The 21,767-nt window shown below is 41.3% G+C and overlaps 1 protein-coding gene across 1 annotated transcript in view; it reads left to right on the plus strand.

Moving 5' to 3' along the window:
- The window catches only part of tenm1 (teneurin transmembrane protein 1), a 194,627-nt gene that overhangs the window by 109,854 nt on the left and 63,006 nt on the right, over window positions 1–21,767 (plus strand). Inside the window, exons 10-18 of the mRNA XM_022205180.2 lie at window positions 1,727–1,921; window positions 4,238–4,438; window positions 6,218–6,403; window positions 6,575–6,604; window positions 6,729–6,875; window positions 11,025–11,259; window positions 12,489–12,608; window positions 12,703–12,964; window positions 14,892–15,177. Coding sequence (XP_022060872.2) covers window positions 1,727–1,921; window positions 4,238–4,438; window positions 6,218–6,403; window positions 6,575–6,604; window positions 6,729–6,875; window positions 11,025–11,259; window positions 12,489–12,608; window positions 12,703–12,964; window positions 14,892–15,177 — 1,662 coding nt within the window. The remainder of the gene's footprint in view (window positions 1–1,726; window positions 1,922–4,237; window positions 4,439–6,217; window positions 6,404–6,574; window positions 6,605–6,728; window positions 6,876–11,024; window positions 11,260–12,488; window positions 12,609–12,702; window positions 12,965–14,891; window positions 15,178–21,767) is intronic.

The following is a 21,767-nucleotide window of genomic DNA, read 5'->3' on the forward strand; positions in this document are numbered from 1 at the left end:
ATGAAAACTCCACACTTTCTCTGAGTTCATCTCAGTGTAATCTTTTTTCTAGCACCAGTTCCACCACCAACAGAGTTATGTATAGCACTTGAGCTTCTCTCCTGCGGTTAAGCAGCAGTCAGTGAACTTCAAATCCTCCAGTGGTTCAATGGAGGATGCCTATTCGTATCTGATATTTTTCTCCGAGACTGCAATTATTTGCAATCAAGGTTAAGCAGTATTCAGGATTAATATAGAAATGTTGGTAATGAAATTTAGAATAACACAAACTCCAATGGCCAATCAGATGGTGCTGTGATGTGGGCATCAGAGCTAAATAAGCATATTTACTTTTTTATTTATTTTGTGGGAACTGATTTAAAAGTAACAAAAAAAATGCTGAATATCAGTTGATAATCGGTCCAACCCTATGTCTGCCAGCCATTTAATTTGAAATATTTGCAGAAAATCTTGAGTTTTATTGACAATGGCTATTTCCTGGCTTTTAATCACTGACTAATCTTTATTTATTTTGGCTTGCCACACCCCTTACTGTTATTTGAGACTCCTATTTGAATGCTGGTTACTATTAGACGATTTACAGTATGCGGAATAGTCATATATCAGTGCAATATTGTGGATCATTGAGGTTTTTTGTGGTTTTGGAATAAGAATGAATCTCTATGGTAGAGATGAATAAACTTCGCATATAAAGGTTTGGCTACCCAGACAAAGTGTCAATTCATTACTTCCTTTTGCTACAATCTTCACAACTCTGCCATTTTTTCCTCTTCCTCCCATTGTTGTCCCTGACCAAACTCTGTTTCCCCTCCCTTTGTCTCTCCCCGGGAGAGCCCATCTATGTAAAATTATTGTAGTTGTATCTGTCTCATTGTGTAAAAACAGGTGATATGATATCACATCCAATGATTTATTTACGCTCATCATTTATTCATCCGTTCCTCTCATCTTTGCTCATTTGCTTGTGCTGTAATATTCTCCGTTTGAAAAGTTAGACGGCAAGTTTGAGCAAGAGCTGTAAAAAGTGAATTTATTACTGTAGGGTACAGCGTGTTAGATTGAACAAAGGATCAAACAAACACATAACACATGCCCACACGCTTGAGCGCGCGGGGCCCTCACATCAAATTATCCCAGAAAAAAGGCGATGGTTCTGGATCATCTTTCTAATACATTTGAAGTCCTGAGCTGCAACTGTCAGTGTGTCATGAGACACTCGCTGACTTTATTCTACCTGGCTGTCATTACATTAGCCACCCAGCTCTCCGTCCCTGCATGGAGATAGTGCTGCTTTCCAGACCTCATTCTATAAACGCCTAATGCTCTCCCTCCTAATCTTCCGTTTTCATGATTGTTTTCACGGCCTGTTCAGAACGAGTGAGGTGACGTCGGGGAGGATTTTCTACAATTCCTGGGTTGCCGTGGTAGCCAGGCTCAGGTGGTGCTTGAGTAAATTGAAACAGCGTGAGGGATAAGCTGGAGTGTGTGTGTGTGTGTGTGTATGTGCGCATGAGTGTGTATGTGCGCGGGGGGAAAAGACAGGGAGGCAGAGGCTGCTTGAGGATTTGCTGAATCCGCGCACTAGCTGAGATAAGAGAGCGTAGCCCCACTCATGGTAGGTTACCGCGGTCTCTCAGCTAATATACTGCGGCACCGCCTGCGTGTGTGTGTTTGCATGGGTGTACTACTGAGTATGTGAGTGTAATCTGTGTTTGTCCTGTTGCAGATTCGTGCCCCGTGTTGTGCAGTGGCAACGGCGTGTACGAGAAGGGAAGGTGTGTGTGCCTGGCAGGCTGGAAGGGGGCGGAGTGTAACGTGGAGGAAGGTCAGTGTATTGACCCCACCTGCTCCAACCATGGCTCCTGCATCCAGGGTATCTGCATTTGCAGTCCGGCCTACAAGGGGGTTAACTGTGAGCAAGGTAAGGAGCTTTTCACACTCCAAAGTAATCATATCAAGCCATCTGCACAACAATGGTGGCTCCACTTGAATTTATTATAGAAATAATGCTTCTGTATTTAATGAAGGTCAATATAGTAATCAATGTTTTTAGACTGACAAAGGATCGTGACTTGGTGAGATTTGACAAGAACAAGATTTGACAAAAAGGCGGCATGGCTCAGTGGGTAGAGTGGCTGTCTTGTAACTGGAAGGTTGACGGTTCGATCCTCGGCCCGTTGAACTCATGTTGAGGTGTTCCTGAGCAAGACACCGAACCCCTAATTGCTCCTGGTGGTTTGTGGTTAGCGCCTTGCATGGCAGCTTCCACCATCAGTGTGTGAATGTGACATATCATGTAAAGCGCTTTGGATGAAAGTGCTATATATAAATACAACCATTTAACTTGTCATATGGACACATAGTATTATCACTCAACTTTATCGAGCATTTAAACCAAGTCAAGTCAGTTTTAATTTAAACTTCCCAAAATCACTAATTTGCCTCCAAATTGCATACAGCATGCAACACCTTTTATCCTTGTTTCAATTAGATTAAAAGAAAAACTCTCGCCCACATTCCAGCTGCAGCAGACAGCTGTTTGTACGCTGCCCTGCACCAAAAGGCAGGCAGACGACGCTAACGAGTAGGTGGAGAACTTAGTGGAGCATTTATCAGCTAAAGCCCAAAACAGAGTTAAGAGGAAACTGTAGCATAGATAGACTACAGTGAGGAATTATGCAGTTGTTTGCTAACTTTATAACTTCAGAAGATAACTATGTCATGTTTTTAGCTTGTTACAGCTGCCAACAAGTGGCCAACAAATAAACTGATTCAGATTTTATTTAGAATTTTTGTATTTTGGACTGCATGGACCTTCAAAAAAAATGAAACCAACTGAGAAGCATCAGAATTATTCATATTTGAAGAAATTTCCTTTTTCCATTCATTTCAGTTTGGTAGATGGGTGATGTCATCAGTTGTAATCAAATGCTAACTAACTTAATATCAGCATTTTTGTCAGAGACTTTGCCTTTAACATCAAGAATGAAAGTAATTCAATCAAATTAGAAATCACACTTGTTAAAAATTACAATTTCTTCTCATGCTTGGACATTTTTGTCAATATCAAAAATACACAAAAGTAAGACCGTTGCACAGCATAAACAAGCAGGTATTACAGCATAATACCTACAATACACCGTTCACTATACTTTTTGTTAACTTAATCTGAAACATGATGGAATTGCTGCTTACATATATTCAAACATCCCACACAGAACTAGAAAAAACAGCGTTCTTGTACAATTAAAACTTCACAGTATTTGACAGTATTAAAGCAAAAAATAATGTTGCAATGTAATTTAAACAGAACTGGTGCTGGAACATTGAACATCTACTCTGTTCATATTCAGATTTTGGTGATGCCTTTGAAAACATAGGATGTCCAAATAAAAGACGGTTTATTTTATGTATTTCCTGTGCATTTTATAACCTGTATATATTGTTAACTTATACACGAATTTGTTAGTAAAGGGAGTGAATAGAACAAGCAAAATGAGCCACAGTTCATATGTCAGTACAAATGATTCCAGTCTCAGGTAGCTGAGGCACCTTGCAGCAGTACAGGATATGAGCCTTGGGCCTCCAGTTGTAAAACCACCCATTAAATTTAGAAAAACAAACAAAGCTGTGATATTTAAAACAATTATGATGTTCCACTTGATCCTAACCTGATGGCACAGCTGTCCTAAAGACCTCCCTGGTGTTGCCTTCGCCGTCTCGGCCTGCAGAGACTAATTCAGGTGTTTGACCTTGAGCGGCGGAGCTGAGCTGAGCTGAGTTGAGCCGAACTGTGCTGAGCTTTGGCTCGGCGCTCAGGGCTGTAATTACACACACTAACACAGTGTAGCACGGACCACCATGACACACACAGGCGCGCACACACACACACACACACACACACACACACACACACACACACACACACACACACACACACACACACACACACACACACACACACACAGCGACCATTTCACCCTTTATCAAAGCCTCAGTTCTAAGTGTCCTATGAAGTGTAATGTTGTGGAACAGATACAGGGATTGTAGCTGGGGTGGTTAACTCCTGGATGGGATGCAAAGAACACTTCTTTCATACTCGGTGAACTGATGATTATAATGAGACAGCGCAACCGCCACTGCCACCCCCGCAACCTCCCCACCCACTCACTCGCCCACCCTTTCACTCCCTCCCCTCACCTCTGACTCACTCCCGCCGTCCTCCTTCCGTCTGCAGTGGACTGTGTGGACCCTCAGTGCGGCGGCCACGGCGTGTGCGTGCGCGGGGAGTGCGTGTGCTCCGCAGGCTGGGCAGGAGTGAGCTGTGATGACCCGCTGCCAGCCTGTCAGGAGCAGTGTTCAGGACATGGCACCTATCTCCCAGAGTCAGACACCTGCACCTGCCAGCCCAACTGGACGGGACCAGACTGCTACACTGGTAAGACCTGAGGATTACTGTTCACATTGAGGAGGAAGAAAAAAAAAGAAAAAGAAAAAACACAGAAAATTGAAACTGCACATCACTAGTGTGCCAGTGTTCTTGCAGCACGCGTGCTTCTGCCAGATACCATTTTCTGGGGATTTGATAGACATGAGAGAGGAGCATGGATCGGAGCCAGATTGACTGCGGAGGCATGCTCGTGCACCAGCGCTCAATTTGCTGTGCACCATCACACATACTGTATGTCCTCATGTACTCATGCACACATTCCAACACACATATACCCTTCAGCTAAATGAAGAAAAAAGTGCCAGCGAGGAAAAGAAAAAAAAAAACAACATAAAAAGACCTCTATTCTCACTTTGCTGCAAGGCCTTTTAGAGACAGCAACTCTGAGGAACGTTCAGCCTAGCATTTAAAAGTTTCGCCTTATTTCCTGCTTACCTGTTTACGCCACATATTAGTCAGTGATTGGTGTTTAAATACAGCTGCATGGGAGTTCTTGCATCTGTCACTGTCTTTCTTCGCACCCGAAAGACATTTTTGCCTGCTTCAATAAGTGGCAATTCTCCACACATTCTGAAGAACATGAAATGAGTTAGCCAATATAACAAGCAAAAGCACAGACTGTGGTGTCTGAAAGTATAGAATGCGGCGTGGTGCGGCACACAGAAAGAAATGTGTCCTTGTCCTTGCAGTGTAAGCTGACAGAGAGGATAATAAGCATTATAGGGCTGGCTCCTCTGTTTCCACCACACTAACCTAGCACTTGTGTTGGGAGGGATCCACTTTACCATGCACACCAATGATTTGCAGGCAATTGGCATTAGTGCCCGCTCTCAGGTGTATGCATGCCTTATTATAGTGATATAGCCCATGATAATGATAGACCGTGGCTGAATATCTGAGATATGAGCGACCTCCTTCTACCTGCTGGGCTTTTAATCAAAGGGCCCCGCAATTCTATGTCCTGGTCTTGTTGAGGCATAGCTAAGTTAATGTAATTCTAATAGAGAGCTGAAAAACTCTCCAACTTTAATCCACTTTTCCCTCCCTCTCCATGCTATGTATATTTAAATTGAAATAACTTTTTACTGCAGCTGGATAAGTAGTCTTTGTGTGCCTCCAGCACTTTGCTCTCTTTACTGATGGATGAGGCTTTGCCTTTGCAGGGAGAGTGAGAGTTAGATGGTGAGGAGTGCAGAGAAAAGGAAACACACAAAGAGAGGGGGAAGAATTTTAAAGGGATGTTGCAAGAGAGAGGGAGAGACAGGGATACAGAAAAGAGGAAGCTGACAGAGACAAAGATGGAGAGATGTAGGGAAAGAAGGGGTATTAACACACCCACCAAATCTGATCAAAATGTCAGAAAAGAATAATAGAGCTGAATTTGAGTCCCTGTAGTTTAAATATGCGGTGCAAATACGAATCATTTGGCTGTTATTATGAGTCTATTCACTCTTCTCCTCTTCAGGGAGCGCAGCTATTAGAAGTGGGAAGATTGTGTATTGTGAGAAAGTAGACTTTTTACTCTCTGAGGTTATCCTCCCTTCCATCGCTTGTTTTTTTTCCCTCTCACCTATATCCAATGGCTCACCCCCAATTCTGATTGTTTAAACTTTTTTTTCTGCTCTCTGTGTCCCCTGTGCCTCTTTTACCTTTTTTATCCTTCCAACACTCAATTCCTCCATCTGTTGCCCTCCCTCTCATTCTCCTCTTCCTCTCACACTTACACGCTTTTTTTCTCACGCATATCTCCACCCACCTGTTCGGCAGAGCTGTGCCCGGTGCCATGTGGCAGCCATGGTGTTTGCTCGGAGGGCCAGTGCCAGTGCGAGGAGGGTTGGATCGGCGCGGCGTGCGACCAGAGAGCATGCCATCCTCGCTGCGAAGAACACGGCCAGTGCCACGACGGGACCTGCATCTGCCAGCCCGGCTGGGAGGGAGAGCACTGCAACATTGGTGAGGCTGCGTATTCGTGCACGTGGGAGTGTTCAATTGTGTCCTGTGATATTTTGATTAGTGTGACTAATGGGATTTTTAAAAGGTGTCGCTGTTGTTTGGATAATTTCCATTTGCAAATGCTTTCTCTCTCTTATTCTCACTGCTTTTTTTTCCCACCCCTTCCAACAGTTACTCATGATTTGGACGTCGTCGTGAAAGGTAATTTATGTTTATTTAGGCTTTAAAATTCATATTGTGCTCCTTCCAACGTACTCACAAATGCCAAAAAATAAATGTGTGTACTCTGTGTGTGTGTGTGAACACGTGGGACACACCTTTACAGACGGCTGCCCAGGGTTGTGCAGCGGGCATGGGCGCTGTACCCTGGAGCAGAGCGGCTGGCGCTGCGTCTGCCAGGCTGGATGGAGTGGGCCTGGATGCAGCGTTGTCATGGAAACTGACTGCAGTGATGGAACAGACAACGACGGAGGTGACATTCTAACATCATCTATCATTTTCTATCTCTTTTTCTCTTTCTTACCTCTTTCATTTATGTCTTTCTGGCAGATTGTCCCTTCCATTCCATTACTTCTCATCCTGTTTCCCCCTGCTGAAAAATCTGCTTCATTGTTCCTCACCTTCATTGCTCCATGCTGTCCCAGTCCTGCTGAGACTCCTGTAGAGTCCCGCTGGTCATTATTATATTGAATATGTATTTGTGTGTGTATGTGTCTTCATTTGTGCACGTGTGCATGTCTGCTTTTCCTCTTATCACAGCTAAATGTCTAATATGCATACCACCTGCTAGGATAAAAAGCACTCAGGGAAATTTTCACAAGTCTAAATACAGCAAACCATGCAGAATACATTTCTTCCTTTTTTGGTTATCAGGTGCATGGTGACAGGTGAGAGGTTTGTGTCTCTCAGCCAAGTTGAATTGTTTTTCTGTCTTCAAGTGAAGAAACAAGAAACTAACATTTCAAAAGTAACTCTGTTCTTTCTAGTCCCATCTCCGGCTCCTTTTCAATACATAAATACTAGTTTTAAGCATATAGTGCGATGTTACCTTGCTTTCAAGTGCACACGTTCACTTTGAAACTCCATCAAATATCCATTACAGACGCAACCGTTTAACCAGCCGTCTAATCCGTCATTGCAAACCAGGTAGTGTCGGCTTTGTTTGGAGGAAAAGCTATTTATTGTGGTTCCATGTGTTGTGATGGGTGGTGTTTGAATCAGTGCACACAGCTGCAGCAAACCTCAAACACGTACATATGTTTTGTAGTTTTTTCTGGTGGCGCTGGGTTCTGATAGCTACAAAGTTTGTTTTTTTTCCCCCCTGCACTGTGTTTACCAAAGCTACATGACTGAGTCAGCCAACACTTCAGAGGGTCAGTGTTGATGGCCGCTCGAAGCATGAATTACAGGTCCTTATTCTGGATTATAACCTCAGAGACATGCAGTAAAAAAAAATGCCGTGTGGGCTGTAAAAAGGAGCCTGAATAGAGGAAAGGAGTAATAGCTGGACCAGTGTAGGCACAGATGGTCATGATACTGCATTGTATTGATGGATTATCTACAGCGTCCTCCGTAATTATTGGCACCCCTGGTTAAGATGTGTTCTTTAGCTTCTAATAAATTCATTTTTTTTCTAAATAATATAGGACCACAATAAAAAAAGAGGAAAATCCAATCTTTAATTCAAGTGCATTTATTCAGTGGGGGGAAAAAATAATCACACATTAAGAAACAATTCTTTTACATCAAATCATGTGTGCCACAATTATTAGCACGACTGATGTTAATACTTTGTACAACCCTCTTTTGCCAACAAAACAGCACCTAATCTTCTACTGTAATACATTTTTCTACAATTATCAGTGTGAGAGTATGTTTCTGCAATAGAAGTTGAATTTATTTTAAGGCTTTCAACGCATCTTAACCAAGGGTGCCAATCATTATAGAGGACGCTGTATATATACAGAATTTGTTTTTAATGTGTGTTTCACTTTAGTGTTTTAGACTAAAGGGTTGTAACGCTAATATATAAGCTTATAGTAGCATTAAGTGTTAATTCAGGCAGACAATCAAACACTGTCAGGTTTTTTTACTCAAATTACAATTACATACCATCTTCAATGGCAGACATGAGAAGAATATCTCTGATCATGATATAACTAACGGTACCTGCAAAGATAAAGCAAACAAAGTCAGGATTTAGAGTTTAAAGGCATATTTTAGTCATATATGGAGATCAGTTCCATCCCCTATCTGCCTGTTTGATATAAGCAGAGTTGACACGCTGGAGTGTTGTCTGACAACCTCATGTCTGCTCGTCTGAAATGAGGCTGTCAGACAACCAGCAGACTCCAGGAAGTCAATGGACTCGGCCAAGAAGCATTCTGCCACACTGAGACTATAACAGGGCATGTAAGACTATGCAGCTTTGAACATGGTCGTTCTTTTTCTCTTATGAGTCCCCAAGTAGTATGGAAATGCAATGCTTTATGTGCTATATGCTGTGTATGGTAATGTATGCAAAAAGGGATTTCCATATACATACTGCATGCTATATCGTATTAAAGTGCCATATGAATATTGATAAAGTTCCACAAATGTCTGTTCTGTAGGTATCAAACTGTTCTGTTTAGTTATGATTATGCTAAATAGAGACTCACTGACAAAGCCTTATGGAAGCTATTTAAACTTCTCTTATCTTTCGATGCTTCTACCTCTGCACAGCTTTTCAAATAACGTAATTTTCTACCACACAATTCAGCCATCTCCCTTAATTGGCAGATATGCGGTAGGCTCTCATAGCCTTCTCTCACAGCAATCTTTTTGTCTCTGAAGATAGACAGAGATGGAAAGATGCTATCACAAGTAATCAAAGAATAAAGAGGACCTTTGAAGAGGGAGTTTCAATTATTTCGCCTGGATGGGTGACAAGGAATAAAAAGAGTGTTGTGCTTCCGCTTGAAAAAGCTGCATTCATTCTGCACATATAAGGTGTGAAATCACATGCACATACATGTTTGCAGTGTATTGAACATGTTCAACAATCTAAATGTCCATGCTGTTTCTTTGTGTGCACTGTTTAATAACCACGTCTGTAATGAGCTACACGCTGCTTCAATGACAGTGATATTTGAAATTCAGTTAATAGTGTATTTTCAGGTTCAAATAGTGAATCTCATGGAAATCGACCATTGTACTGTCCTACCTTTGTAGGGGGAGGTTATAATAGAATATTGTTGGCCTTTAGCTCTCTGCTCTCTGGTCAGATGCATTTAAATGTCAGCACTGTTTCCTGCCTTTTCAGAAACAGGCTTGAAATAAGAAACACAAATGCCAGCGCGGCTCCCATTACCTGCCGTCTTGGTTTGTATCTGTGGCTCATTGTTTACGCCAGACTTTAATGGATCACATTCAAATAATGCGGGTGATTCAGGTCGGATTTATAGCAAGTAGTGCTGTAATTGTATGATGATGGCCCCTTATGAATTTCATTTGATTGATACTCATGATAATTGTGATGCTTGTGCGGGTTATTGTTGTAGATTACATTAATCCAGTGGAGTTTCTCACTGGCAAGAAATGCAAGAAAACCATTTATATTTACTTCTGAAGATTTAGTTTGTCTTCTTCCACTGCAGATATATCCTCTTGAGACCTGGCCCATTCATTAATGTCCTCTATACTGGACATTAGTTTTTGATCTATATCTTTTGACTCATTTGAGCTACTCTGCTAAATCCTGACATGTTTAATAGAGGACATCCTGGCCTTTCCAATGATATCTGAAGTGATTAGGTGGGAAAATGGAAACTTTGTTTTTATGCTGAGGCAAAATGGAGACGGCAGCAAAATGCGCCTGCCAGGAAAAGAGAATAATTAAATCAAAAATTGTTGAGATATCGTTGTGTTACCAATGGTAATCATCTTGTTTATGAATATGTTGGAAATTAGAAACTGAGGTCAGAGTTTAGTAAAACTTTGTGTTTGGAAAAATACCAGCCCCTTTATGAAAGTCAGCTGTTCTGACATTAGAACGATTTAATGGGGTTAGCTAATAGCTAACTAGCTTGAAAGTTCTTTGTTTAAATTCAGCTTTCTGCCCCAAAACACATTTCTTTGTGGGGTAATAAACACGTTAAATGTAAAGTAATTAATGTAATAAAGAAATAGTTGCTTTTTACAATGTTTCATTCAACCTCTTAATTTTTTCCACTTTTGTTATGTTTTAGTTTCTTAAAGTTTCATTGGAAAATGGATTGACATTCTTGTTTTCTGGTTGGCCTATTTTGATTTTGATGTGTTGCTGTTTTGTTTTGTTTTGTTTTTTTATGGTAAAACTGTTCTGTTGTCTCTAAAATAAAAGTATTTTTATCTTACAAAAGGCAGGAAATAAAAAAAGTTACATTTTCAAAGATGCTTTTTTCCTCGGTTCTCAGGGGGATTTACAGCACCTTTGCTCTCAGCGTTTTAGTTGCCCAGCTCTTTTAAAGCCTTTTTTTAAACTATGCACATATAAACTCAGCATTCCTCTAAACATCCAGCTCCTCCACACTGCTTATGTGTGTATTTTTCTACAGCTACTTTTTCATTTAGTAAGTTTTTAACCTCCTGTCTGCTTCAGATGGCCTGATGGACTGTGTAGATCCGGACTGTTGTGAGCAGCTGAGCTGTGGTTCTGACCCTCTGTGTCACGGCTCGGCCGACCCGTTGGCCCTGCTGCAGCAGGGCCCGCCGCCCTCCACCTCACCCCCGTCACCCACCAGCACGCATACACACAGCTTCTACCGCCGCATACGCTTCCTCCTCGGCAAGACGGCCACACACACTCTCCCCGGAGACGTGCCCTTTGATACCAGGTATGAGCTTGTTTACTCTTTGTGTGCCTGCATGGATTCATGTATTTGTTTTGTGTGTCCTTGAGTTCTCCTTCTATACAGTATGCTGCTGAACAGACATGAGTAGTAGATAGGGCAGCGAATGCATCTGTATTAACGAATTACAGCATCCACTGCCCATTATTTGTCTAATGAGAGCATGCGTGTGTGTTTGCATGTAAATAAGGCTATTCATGTGTTCACATGCCTGTGCATACATCCCAGTGATCTGTGTTTCCCTGGAGATTAGCAGTCACACGGCGGTGCATTGTCCTGTCCTCCGGTATCAGTGTCAGGCTGCAACTACAGAGTATTTGTTTGGTAGATATTAATGCTTAATGTGTCATTCAGTTACACCAGTCATAAAGGTGTCACCATAAATTTTTCAGCACCCTCTCACTGCCATCTAAGAGTGGGAATACATCTCACCAGCATTGTGATGACCTAGAAAGTTCAGCTCAGAAAACAAGAAGGGGTGCCTCTGAAAAATGGCAAAGTGCTTTTTTTTTCCCCTTCCTCGGTTCACTTGCAGTATAAACAAATAAATTAATTATGTGGCAGTTTTTTCAGAGGGGAAATCGATGGGAGCTTTCAGGACAGGAGTAACAAACGGGGCTATGCAGTCACCCGGAGAAACCTCACCATCCTTCATTTATCCCTTTTCTGGAGTAACAGATAGACTCCATCAATGACGGTGTGTGTATGTGTGCAGCGCGTGTCTCTTTCTAAATCTGTCTTCATTTGACCAGTGCAGCGGTTATTCCAGATTTAAGCGTTTTACCTGCGAAATCAAGACGAATATTTCAAAACAGCCGACGTGTTTCTGATAGTTTAAGGCCTATTTAAAGAACAACAACTCTTTTGCTGCAGGTACTACTGTCACTGTAATATAAACATGATGTGCAAGTTCTGTTTTTTTATATGACAAGGTGTTGAAAGGTTTTACTGTGGGTGAAGCTATATTTATGGTCCTTGTATCCTGGCAATCTTTGGCAGACTCTTCTGTGCTAGAGAAGGGATTTGTACTGAGCAAAATAAACGCAGCTGCGTTTTCTTCCAGCACAAGGTCATTTGGCTAGTGCGTCACAATATGCCTTTCTCTTTAAACAATGATTATGCTCTCCATCACTGTAAACCTGTCATCTCTCTGTCTTTCTTTGTCTCCTTTCCTCTCTCTCTCTCTCTCTCTCTCGCTGTCTTGGTTTTGTCAGTCGGGTGGCTGTGATTCGAGGCAGCGTTGTGCTGCAGGACGGCTCTCCTCTGGTTGGAGTCAACATCACCTTCCCGCAGCATCCTGAGTATGGCTACACTATCAGTCGGCAGGATGGAAGGTAGAGATCTGAGTACCAATCCACACAAAAAAATCACATCTTTTATACCCTGTTTCTTTCAAACTTACCTCACCGTACCCTCCTTCGTCTCCAGTTTTGATTTGGTCACTTTGGGCGCCATGTCCATGACCCTGATGTTCCAGCGTCCACCCTTCCTCCCACAAACACGCACCATCTGGACGCCAAACAACAACTTCCTGGTTCTGGATCAGGTGACCATGTCCAGAGAAGAAGCTCAACCTCCAAAATGTGACATCAGGAGTGTTTTGAGTCCTTATCCCCTGGTCCTGCCCTACCCGCTGCCCAGATACACAGGAGCATGTTCAGAGAAGGGACCGGCTGTGCCTGAGCTGCAGGTACAATACCCTGAGCTGTATAGTCAAACAAAAGTCTACAACTACATTATTTAAGTGATGCTGGTGTTTTGCTGCATATAGTATGCTAGCACGGTCAAGATTAAGTAGCCATAAAGACGAAGTACAACATGTAAATACATTTATTTTTCTTTCCTTGCACCATTTTAAACCAGTGTTGTCAAAATTCTCTGCTTCCAATGTGACAATTTCTTGCTTTTCTCTGCTTTATGTCACTGTAACCTGAATGTTTGTGTGTTTAAAACTGATGATTGACTCGACATTTAACGTAATGTCTAGTCAATCAACTGTGATGAACAGTTTTCCCTTTTTCTGACATTTTTTAAGCTTAACAATTGCCAGATTGTTTAAGAAAATAATTGCCTGATGACTCAACTATAATGATGTTCAAAATGAGAACATCTTTAGGGGAGTGTTGTTGTTTCTCAAAAGCAGAAGTCTGAACTTACTGGTGGTTTTGAGATAAAAAAAAAAATTCTGGCATCACCAAAGTCAGTAGAATTAATCCTCTGGGGGGACAGAAATGTGTACAAAATTTCATGGCATTGCATCTCATAGCTGAGAGAACTCAGTAAACACAAAAAATGTCAACCTCATTTTGATGCTGGGGAAAGTAAGGATTCATCCTCTCGGGGCCACGAATGTCTATTTAAAAAACGTATTCCCGTATCTTCTGACATAGCTGCCACTAGCGCTGCTCAAATCTGTATAAAATGTAGAAACATGCTGTTTAATGACAACAGATCAGCGGCAGTAAGAATGAAGCCGAGCTGCGGTTTGTAACAGCTCAGCAACGAGCCAACCTTGTCTCACAGGATTTTGCAAATTTAGCTTCATATTTGCATCATGCAAATGGGGAAAATGAACAAAATGCAAATTTGTGCTACAGGCATATACTTCCGAACCACACAAGCAAATCAGGTTTCTGAAAGTCAGATATAGAGGTCAGACTGGCCATTATATATTTACTTTACAACACAGGGTTCGTACACAGTAAAGAAGGTGTGACCCTGACCTCTTCGGTTCGTGTACCAAAGCTCTTAGGATTATCGTGACTTGCATGAGTAAGGATCTGCACAGACACTTTGTATCTGAACACAATACTGAAAAGCTGACATCTGATAGACTGCAGAAAATGTCATGTCCACCGTGTGTTATGGTCACATTATCCTTTTAAGGCAGAGGAGAGTGATGTTTTTACTTGAAAATCTCGTCATTCGCAGCTACAAAAACACATTATCTGCACTCTGGAGTTCAAGCTGATTTCACAAAATTTGGTGAGATTGGTTTGAAAAGATCATCCAAATGAAGTGAAAGGACATTTTATCCCGATGATGAATGGCACGTCGGAACAAACAGGCGGCAAGCGAATAAATGGAAGGAACAGTACTTAGCGTTCACCCGCGCAACATCCATGTGTTCGCCTGTGGTAAGAAATTCAATCAAAGCCTTTAGACTTTTAATGAAATGTCTCAGCGATATTCATCTTGAAGAAGATTTGATTTGAAGTAATAACTATTCCAACAACATGGCTTTAAAAGAAAGAAATATTACTGCGCTTGTTTACTTTTTGTCACAAGCATGACTTTTTATTTACTATCAAATAGACTAAGCATTTTTTTTTACATTTTCTTTTATTTCTATCATAAATAAAGCTCATGATACAGATACAGGGATATTATTGTGCTGTAGATTTCATTTCTTTTGACACATGCTCGGTGTACTTCCCGCAACTATTTATTCCTGTACCAGCCAATAGCACTTATTACGCTAGCTCATTATACAAATGTGAAGTAATGATAAAACACCTTTATCTGCTCCATTATGCTCTCGTTCGCTCTCATTTCTCATTTATGTGCTTTTCCGTCACCTGTATTTCTCACTCTTCTCTCCATCTCGTTATCCCCAGGCGGTGCAGGAAGAAATTTCAATCCCAGGAGCCTTTGTGAAGCTGAACTACTTGAGCACCCGAGCTGCAGGCTACCTCTCACTGCTGCGAATCCTCCTCACACCTCCTTCCCCATCATCCCCCGTCTCCCCCCTGGGCGGCCTGTCCAAGGTGCATGTCCGTGCATCTGTCCAAGGAAGGTTATACCAGCGTTGGTATCCTGCTGGGCCCGGTCTGGTCCACAGGCTGGTCTGGAACAAGACGGATGTTTATGGCCAGGAGGTCTGGGGCCTCACTTATGCGACTGGTAGGTAGAAGCTGAAATGCAGCGGTGCTTATTCACAAATATGCTCCTCTTTTCTAGCTTAAGTAAGAGAAAAATACTAACACATCTGGGGTGTCCTGGTGGACTGCTGACCGTGTTACTGTAATGATTGCAGTTTGAATTTGGCTGGATGCATTTGTTGCATATCATCTCCACTCATTTTCTGCCATCTGTCCATGGTCCCTATGAAAGAAAGAGGAAAACAAAAAGAAAAAGAAAACATCTGGGTCAAGAAAAGCAAGCAAACTGCTGATTTGTTTTTACCCACCTAAAATGATATTAAAAAACACAAGTAAACACCTAAATTGTCTCATATACAGTAGAAACAGCAGCAGTTCTTAGTGCCACGTGCAAAATTAGAGATATAATATGTTAGCCCTCTAGCATAGCAAACATAATAACGGTATACCTTCATGGTGGTTCTTCAGTTTGTGACATAAAAACACTTTCTTACATTTTTTAAACACTTAAAAGCAATTTTAGGTTTGCTGCTAACATTGTTGAGATGCAAAAATACTAATACCCTGTCGGTTGTGTTGTTGATGTGAACTAGTGCCTTAAATGAGCAGTTAATCATTTTCGTGCCTGTGGTACCGTTCTAATGTGAGAGAAGTTATGGCACTAGAGCCAGGAAGGCAGTAGCTCAGCTTAGTTTGAGGCAGCTGTGGCTCAGATGGGAGAGCAGGATGTTCACTAATCCTAAGGTTGGTGGTTCAATCCCCAGCAACTCCATGTGTTGAAGTGTCCAAAACACTGAACCTGTGAAGTGATTGTAGAATCCAGCTATAGTTAAAAGGAAGCATTTAGTTTAGTTTATTAACTGCATCCAACGTTTTTAAAAATGTGTCTTTGAATACCTCTAGAACTCACCTTCTAAGATGATGTATTTACTCTTTTTTTTTTGCATCCAAAGTGAAACCAAAGTGTTAATGTGACCAACTGTGATTTTACAGGAAGTTACAAACAGTAGCATCCTTTGGCAAACACCACCCGTCTGGCAGCACCCACCTGAGCCTTGGCTGTGTTGTGACTGTTGTTTAGCATCTACACAACCTCCTGCAAAACTGTTATTTTGATTTTGATTGGTAAAGATAAGCTCAGTTAATTAGGAAGCCATAAAGGTGTTGATTGATGAGTTTTAAAAAAAGATATTGCTATGGTTTACTCTAGCTTTTCACAGCTGAGTATTACTGACATACTAGATCTGTACATGAAGGCTTGAGAAGTTCTGTGAAATGCTTATCCTTCAGATACGACGCAAAGCAGGTGAATAAACTCATTTTAACAGTGCTCAAATCAAACCCCGTGGCCGCGCTTAACATGTAACATATGCCGACTTTTCGCAAAGCAGATTCTACAACATTACGCTTCCATTATAATCAGTGAAAGTGGCTACACCTGGTGTGCAAGCAGTGAGATCCACACTGCAAATGTAAAAATATATCTCCCCCCAATTTATATTTTTACATGATGCTTGCAGCCGTTTTACAGAGAAAAACTACCAGCATGCAAGAAGTGACTAGTTTGTACTAAACAGGGCTTCCACTTTGGAGTCTTGATCACCTCGTCGCCATTTTTTGCCAGCACCAGCTGGTGGTTGCTAAGTAACTTTATCCCTTACAAAGTCTATTTTGGTCTGTAGATCTTAACTTAACCATATTACACAAGCTCAGTAAAAAAAAAAAAACAAAAACAAAAAAAAAACAGAGTCTAAAAACTGAAGCTCCAATGTGAAAGCTCACTGTCTCGTTTTGCTACAACATTACGCCATACCTGCAGAGCCACTAAAGGGATGCATATTATGGCACATCAGTTTCATGAATTGTCCACATATATTATTCCTACAACACCAAAAGAGACCTTTTTTTAATGAATTTGTCATTATACCCTTTAACTCTTAGGTCTGTTTGAGTCCTGTGGTTTTACAGAAAAGCCTGATTGGAAATCATTGTGTGAAGGACTCAATAGGCAACTATTTGTTAATGAACAGTCTCCTGCTAAGAAATGGATGGTTTGACAGTCAAAAATTACTACAGTATTTAGTTTTGTTTCTTTAATCATGGCTTGACAAATGCTGATTTACTAGAACGCAAAGAAGCGTTACCTGTAATTAAAAAATCATGACTGAAATCCAGAACATGTAATGAATGCAGTGGCAAGTGAATGCTGAGAGAAGTGAACAGCAGAGCAGTTCCAACTGTGTGCAACCTCTCCAAGACCTTCCTCACTGCCAGTGGCGAACACTTGAGCTGTTCTAAGAGGGAGGAATGGAAAGATGGAAGGCTCTACAAATGTACTGTGGAGTAACTGGCAGTAAAGATATCATCTGCAGTGGCAGAGAGTTCACACTTTTGGACAGTTTTGACAGAGTTGGCTCTGTGGAGAAAAATGTGTGCATACGCTAAATACAAATCTGTGCAATGGAAAGTTTTCATGAATCTGGCCCATTATCTTGCTGCCCAAAGTGTGTCCCCTGTCACTTGTGATAGATAGATAGATAGATAGATAGATAGATAGATAGATAGATAGATAGATAGATAGATAGATAGATAGATAGATAGATAGATAGATAGATAGATCCTTCTCCGGGTTCTTCGACTTCCTCTCACAGTCCAAAAACATGTTGAGGTTAACTGATAATTCTAAGTTGTCCATAGGTGTGAATGTTAATGTGCTTGTTTGTCTGTATATTGTCTATGTAGTCATGTGATAGACTGTGGCCTCTCCAGAGTGTCCACTGCCCTCACCCCAAGTCAGTTGGGATAGATTTCCTCTGTGACCGTAATTCCCCTATACATAGACCCAATATGTATGTGTGTGTATACATTCGTCCATCCATTATCTATACACCGCTTAATCCTCATTTTATATATATATATATATATATATATATATATATATATATATATATATATATATATATATATGGTTCAATCTGGCCCTTATAAGAAGCCATCAAGGCTTAAACCATTGAACTTTCTATTGGTAAGTTGAGAGATAATGTTTCCACTGTCTGTCTGTGCTGCTGTTCTTTTTTGGAAGAACAAACAGTGCTGCTGCACGAAACAGCTTTCCATAAGCACTGAGATCAGGCTTACCCAGATGCTTTGTCCACTCGAGTGTATGGTCTTGGACAAAGATTGCATCTTTCCATCCCTTGGCTCTCTCTCTCCCCTTCTGATCCATGCCCTCCTCTCCTTATCTATTAGAGCTGAATTTCATCTGCTCCGGCTCTCTCGTGATCTTTCACCTTCTCACGACTCAAATGATCCTGCTTTTTATTTACCCTGCTTTGCTAAACCTCCTCGCCGCCTATCTCCCTCTACCCTCGCAGTGTTTCCTGTGTTTCTGTCCTGTCCTGAACTCGCTTTTCTTCTCTTCGCTGCTTGTTATTTCCTCCATTCTCTCTGATCTCCCCTGTTACCTCGCTCCTGTTTTCCTCTGCCCTCCGTTGTTCTCTCTTCTCTACCCATGTTTTCCCCTGATCCTCCCCCTCTCTATACTTCCTTGTGCTTTGTTGGCACAGCGACACAGGCGAGCACGGTCACTACACACATACACAACACGTGCATGTGTACATACACGCCCATGTGCTTGCACATAGCCAGAAAGAGCAAGAGAAAGGGAGATCATGCTCTGTTTGCTGGGGTGAACACATTGCCTGAGGCTTCAGCAGTGGGGAATGAAAGCTTTCACCTGTGAGATATTGAGTGTGCATTTATGGACCATGGTGTGCACATGTTTTGTTTGTGAGAGAGTGTGTCTTTGTGTGTTGATGCGTGAGCCGTTTCTTGTAATATAGCCGCAGTAATATTCGGTTGTGAAGCAGTTCTCACAACACTGACACTTTTCCTTTGAGATTGCTTTGCCCGTTTTGTCCTGGAAAAGCCTTGTTCTTCAAATTAAGTCATTTTTATTGTAGAATCTAAAAAAAATAAAAAAGAAAGAAGCAGGACAATGTCCCTATTGATGACAATGTATTTATGGCAACTTCTGTTGCATTTTCATTAGGATGGAACAGTTTCCAGGTCAGGAAACAAGTTCTTCAAGGGGGATGCAATGTGACTTGAAGGGTCGGAAATTGCTGAATGCTAATATGGTCCATTTTAAGTCTTGTGTTTTTATTTCTGGAAAGTCTTTTTTACATGAAATCTGTTAAGCCAAGCGTTGCTTCTACATAAATTTAAATTCAGTGCCTCTCAGTTCTGTTTCTGTCCTTCAGAAACACAAGATTACAGGACTAACAGAGCTTAAGACACACAAAATTGAAACAAATGGACTTTCTGAATGAACTTAAGAGATAGTTCCGGAGCTAAGAACTTTTGTCCAACACTATAAGTTTTCTTTCTCTCTTTCAGAATCCCCCAGTGTGCCAAATTACCCATTATTTTCCCCCCCAATCACCTTATCGATTGCACTCACCAAGTCAGAGATTTAAGTTCGGCCCTTTGCGTCTGCTGAGAATTTCTTTCCGTGTTAAAGGGAATCTCCTGAGTTTGTGCATAATGTGAGCACCCCCTACTTACGTATTCCAGCAGCTCCACTGGTCTTTATGCTGACGGTGCTCCCCTATTTCCCCTTGAGCACCCGTCAATTCACAGGCGTGCTGGTCTACAGTGAAGCAAGTTAAGAGAGATCAGCGGCAACAGTGATTGACAGCGACAACTGTTCTTCTACGGCTTTAGTGTCAGAGGTGTCAAGCTGTCCTCACTGTGTGGTAAATAATTATCTTCATTTAAGCAGTCGTTTTGAAATGTGACAAACTCAACTGTACCGAACTCCCACAGCTTTAATTATACAGTAGACGTGCAGTACATTAACTTAGAAACAAATGTGGGTAAAGTGTTTCATTTGGTTAAGTAAGAAAGATGTAGTGACTTCTTACTCTCAGGTTAACATAATCGCTGTTTTATTATTTTTACAACCAGCAGCACTCCCTTCAGTACTCCAGACTTGTTCACCTACTGTTGCCACTAATTTTTAATAGAATACAGGCCATCAGGATGAATAATTCATTCTTTGTTTTTGACGTTTCATTATATCTTGTTCTTTGTGTCAGTATAGACTATGTTATTGTTTCTGGTGGTATGTGCTGTGCTCTGTTGAAATAAAAGGACTGCTGAAAGAAATATTGCTGCTGTGTGACAGCAGAAATAGGAAGCACATCTATAGATACATTTGAAGTTGGAGCTGGAGACGACTCCACCACCTAATGGGTGAGTTTGTTGGGCGAGTGCCCAGAATCCATGATGTCATAAAAGATAATTTGTCCTTCTCATTGGCCAACTCGCTGCTTTTTCTATTAGAATTGTGCTCCTTTGTGTACTGCTGCTGTGGTTTCTTTATTTTCAGGTGACACTGCTCTCCTGCTCACGTTTTTGTTGGACCGTAATTCAATTAAAAAGGGACTCTTTGTGTTATCACGGCTCTTTTGTCCTTAATCTCCATTCTGATTATCCTCTGGTAACTTCCTGTGTTTGGTCCAAACTGTCCCAAAAATGCTTTCACACGAGAATCGAAGTGAGCCATGGTTCAGTTTGATCAAGACTGAGGCCTTCTGTTTGTGACTTTATTTCCAAGATTGTTGTCAACAGAAGGTTTTACATGTGTAATTGTGTTTCTAATCAAACTGAAAATCAAAAAGTAGGACCAAATGCATTCTGTTTGAAAGATGTCTGAAGATTCTCAGTCGTCCAGGTCCTGTTGTATTGAAGTGCTAAAATGAAGCCAACTGGACTTGAGTTTCTTGAAGACATGTCATCTTTAAGCCCAGACATTTAAGCTCCCGTTGGGTCATTAGCACCGTGAGAGTCATTGAGGTCACATGGTGTGAGTCCTTAGATTGCCCCGATACAAGCCCCTCCACTCGGTGACTCACCAGTTGGATCAGTGACTCATTTGTGACCTCAAGAACTCTCAAGGTGCTAATGATCCCTCAAGAGGTTAAATATGTAGAAACAAACACCTACAAGTTAGTTAGACCTGAAGCAGCCTTTCGGATGAGATGTGAAACCTCTGCAGCTAACTCAAACCCAGTTGTCTTTATTTTAGCATTTAGATCAGCTGTGAAAGGACCCTAACTCTCATTGAAGTGATTTCCAGACAGCAGGCAGCTGTTCAAGCTGTAGTCTACTTCCAAGAGCCAAACAGCAGTCAAAGTTCTCGCGAGCTCTTGAACCTAGCATTTAGCTCCAAAAGCCACATAGATGCCAAAAAATGCTAAGCTTGGGGCTCTGTGTGTAGTGTTAGTGTAGTTTGCTCTGAAGTTCACCATATTAAATTTTCAAGGCAATAATATGCTACTGTGTTTTCAATTTGTTGTGCTGCCCCCAAGTGGCAAAAAATCTATTTAAGCAGCTTTAAACAAAAGTATCAAGGGATAAATATATTCCATTGCAAATTCAAAGTTTTGTTTTTCAAATGTTGCCAAAATAAAACTTTTTGTAGAAACGAAACATGAGCACATAATTCTTTGTATATTAATTCTGCCTAATGTCAAATTTCAGCTTTGTGTGTTATTATTTACTGTGGTATGTATTATAGTAACATATGCTATCCTTTAAGATGTTTTA

The sequence above is a fragment of the Acanthochromis polyacanthus genome, chromosome 10 (assembly GCF_021347895.1).
Source record: "Acanthochromis polyacanthus isolate Apoly-LR-REF ecotype Palm Island chromosome 10, KAUST_Apoly_ChrSc, whole genome shotgun sequence".
In the NCBI taxonomy this organism is placed as follows: domain Eukaryota; kingdom Metazoa; phylum Chordata; class Actinopteri; family Pomacentridae; genus Acanthochromis; species Acanthochromis polyacanthus.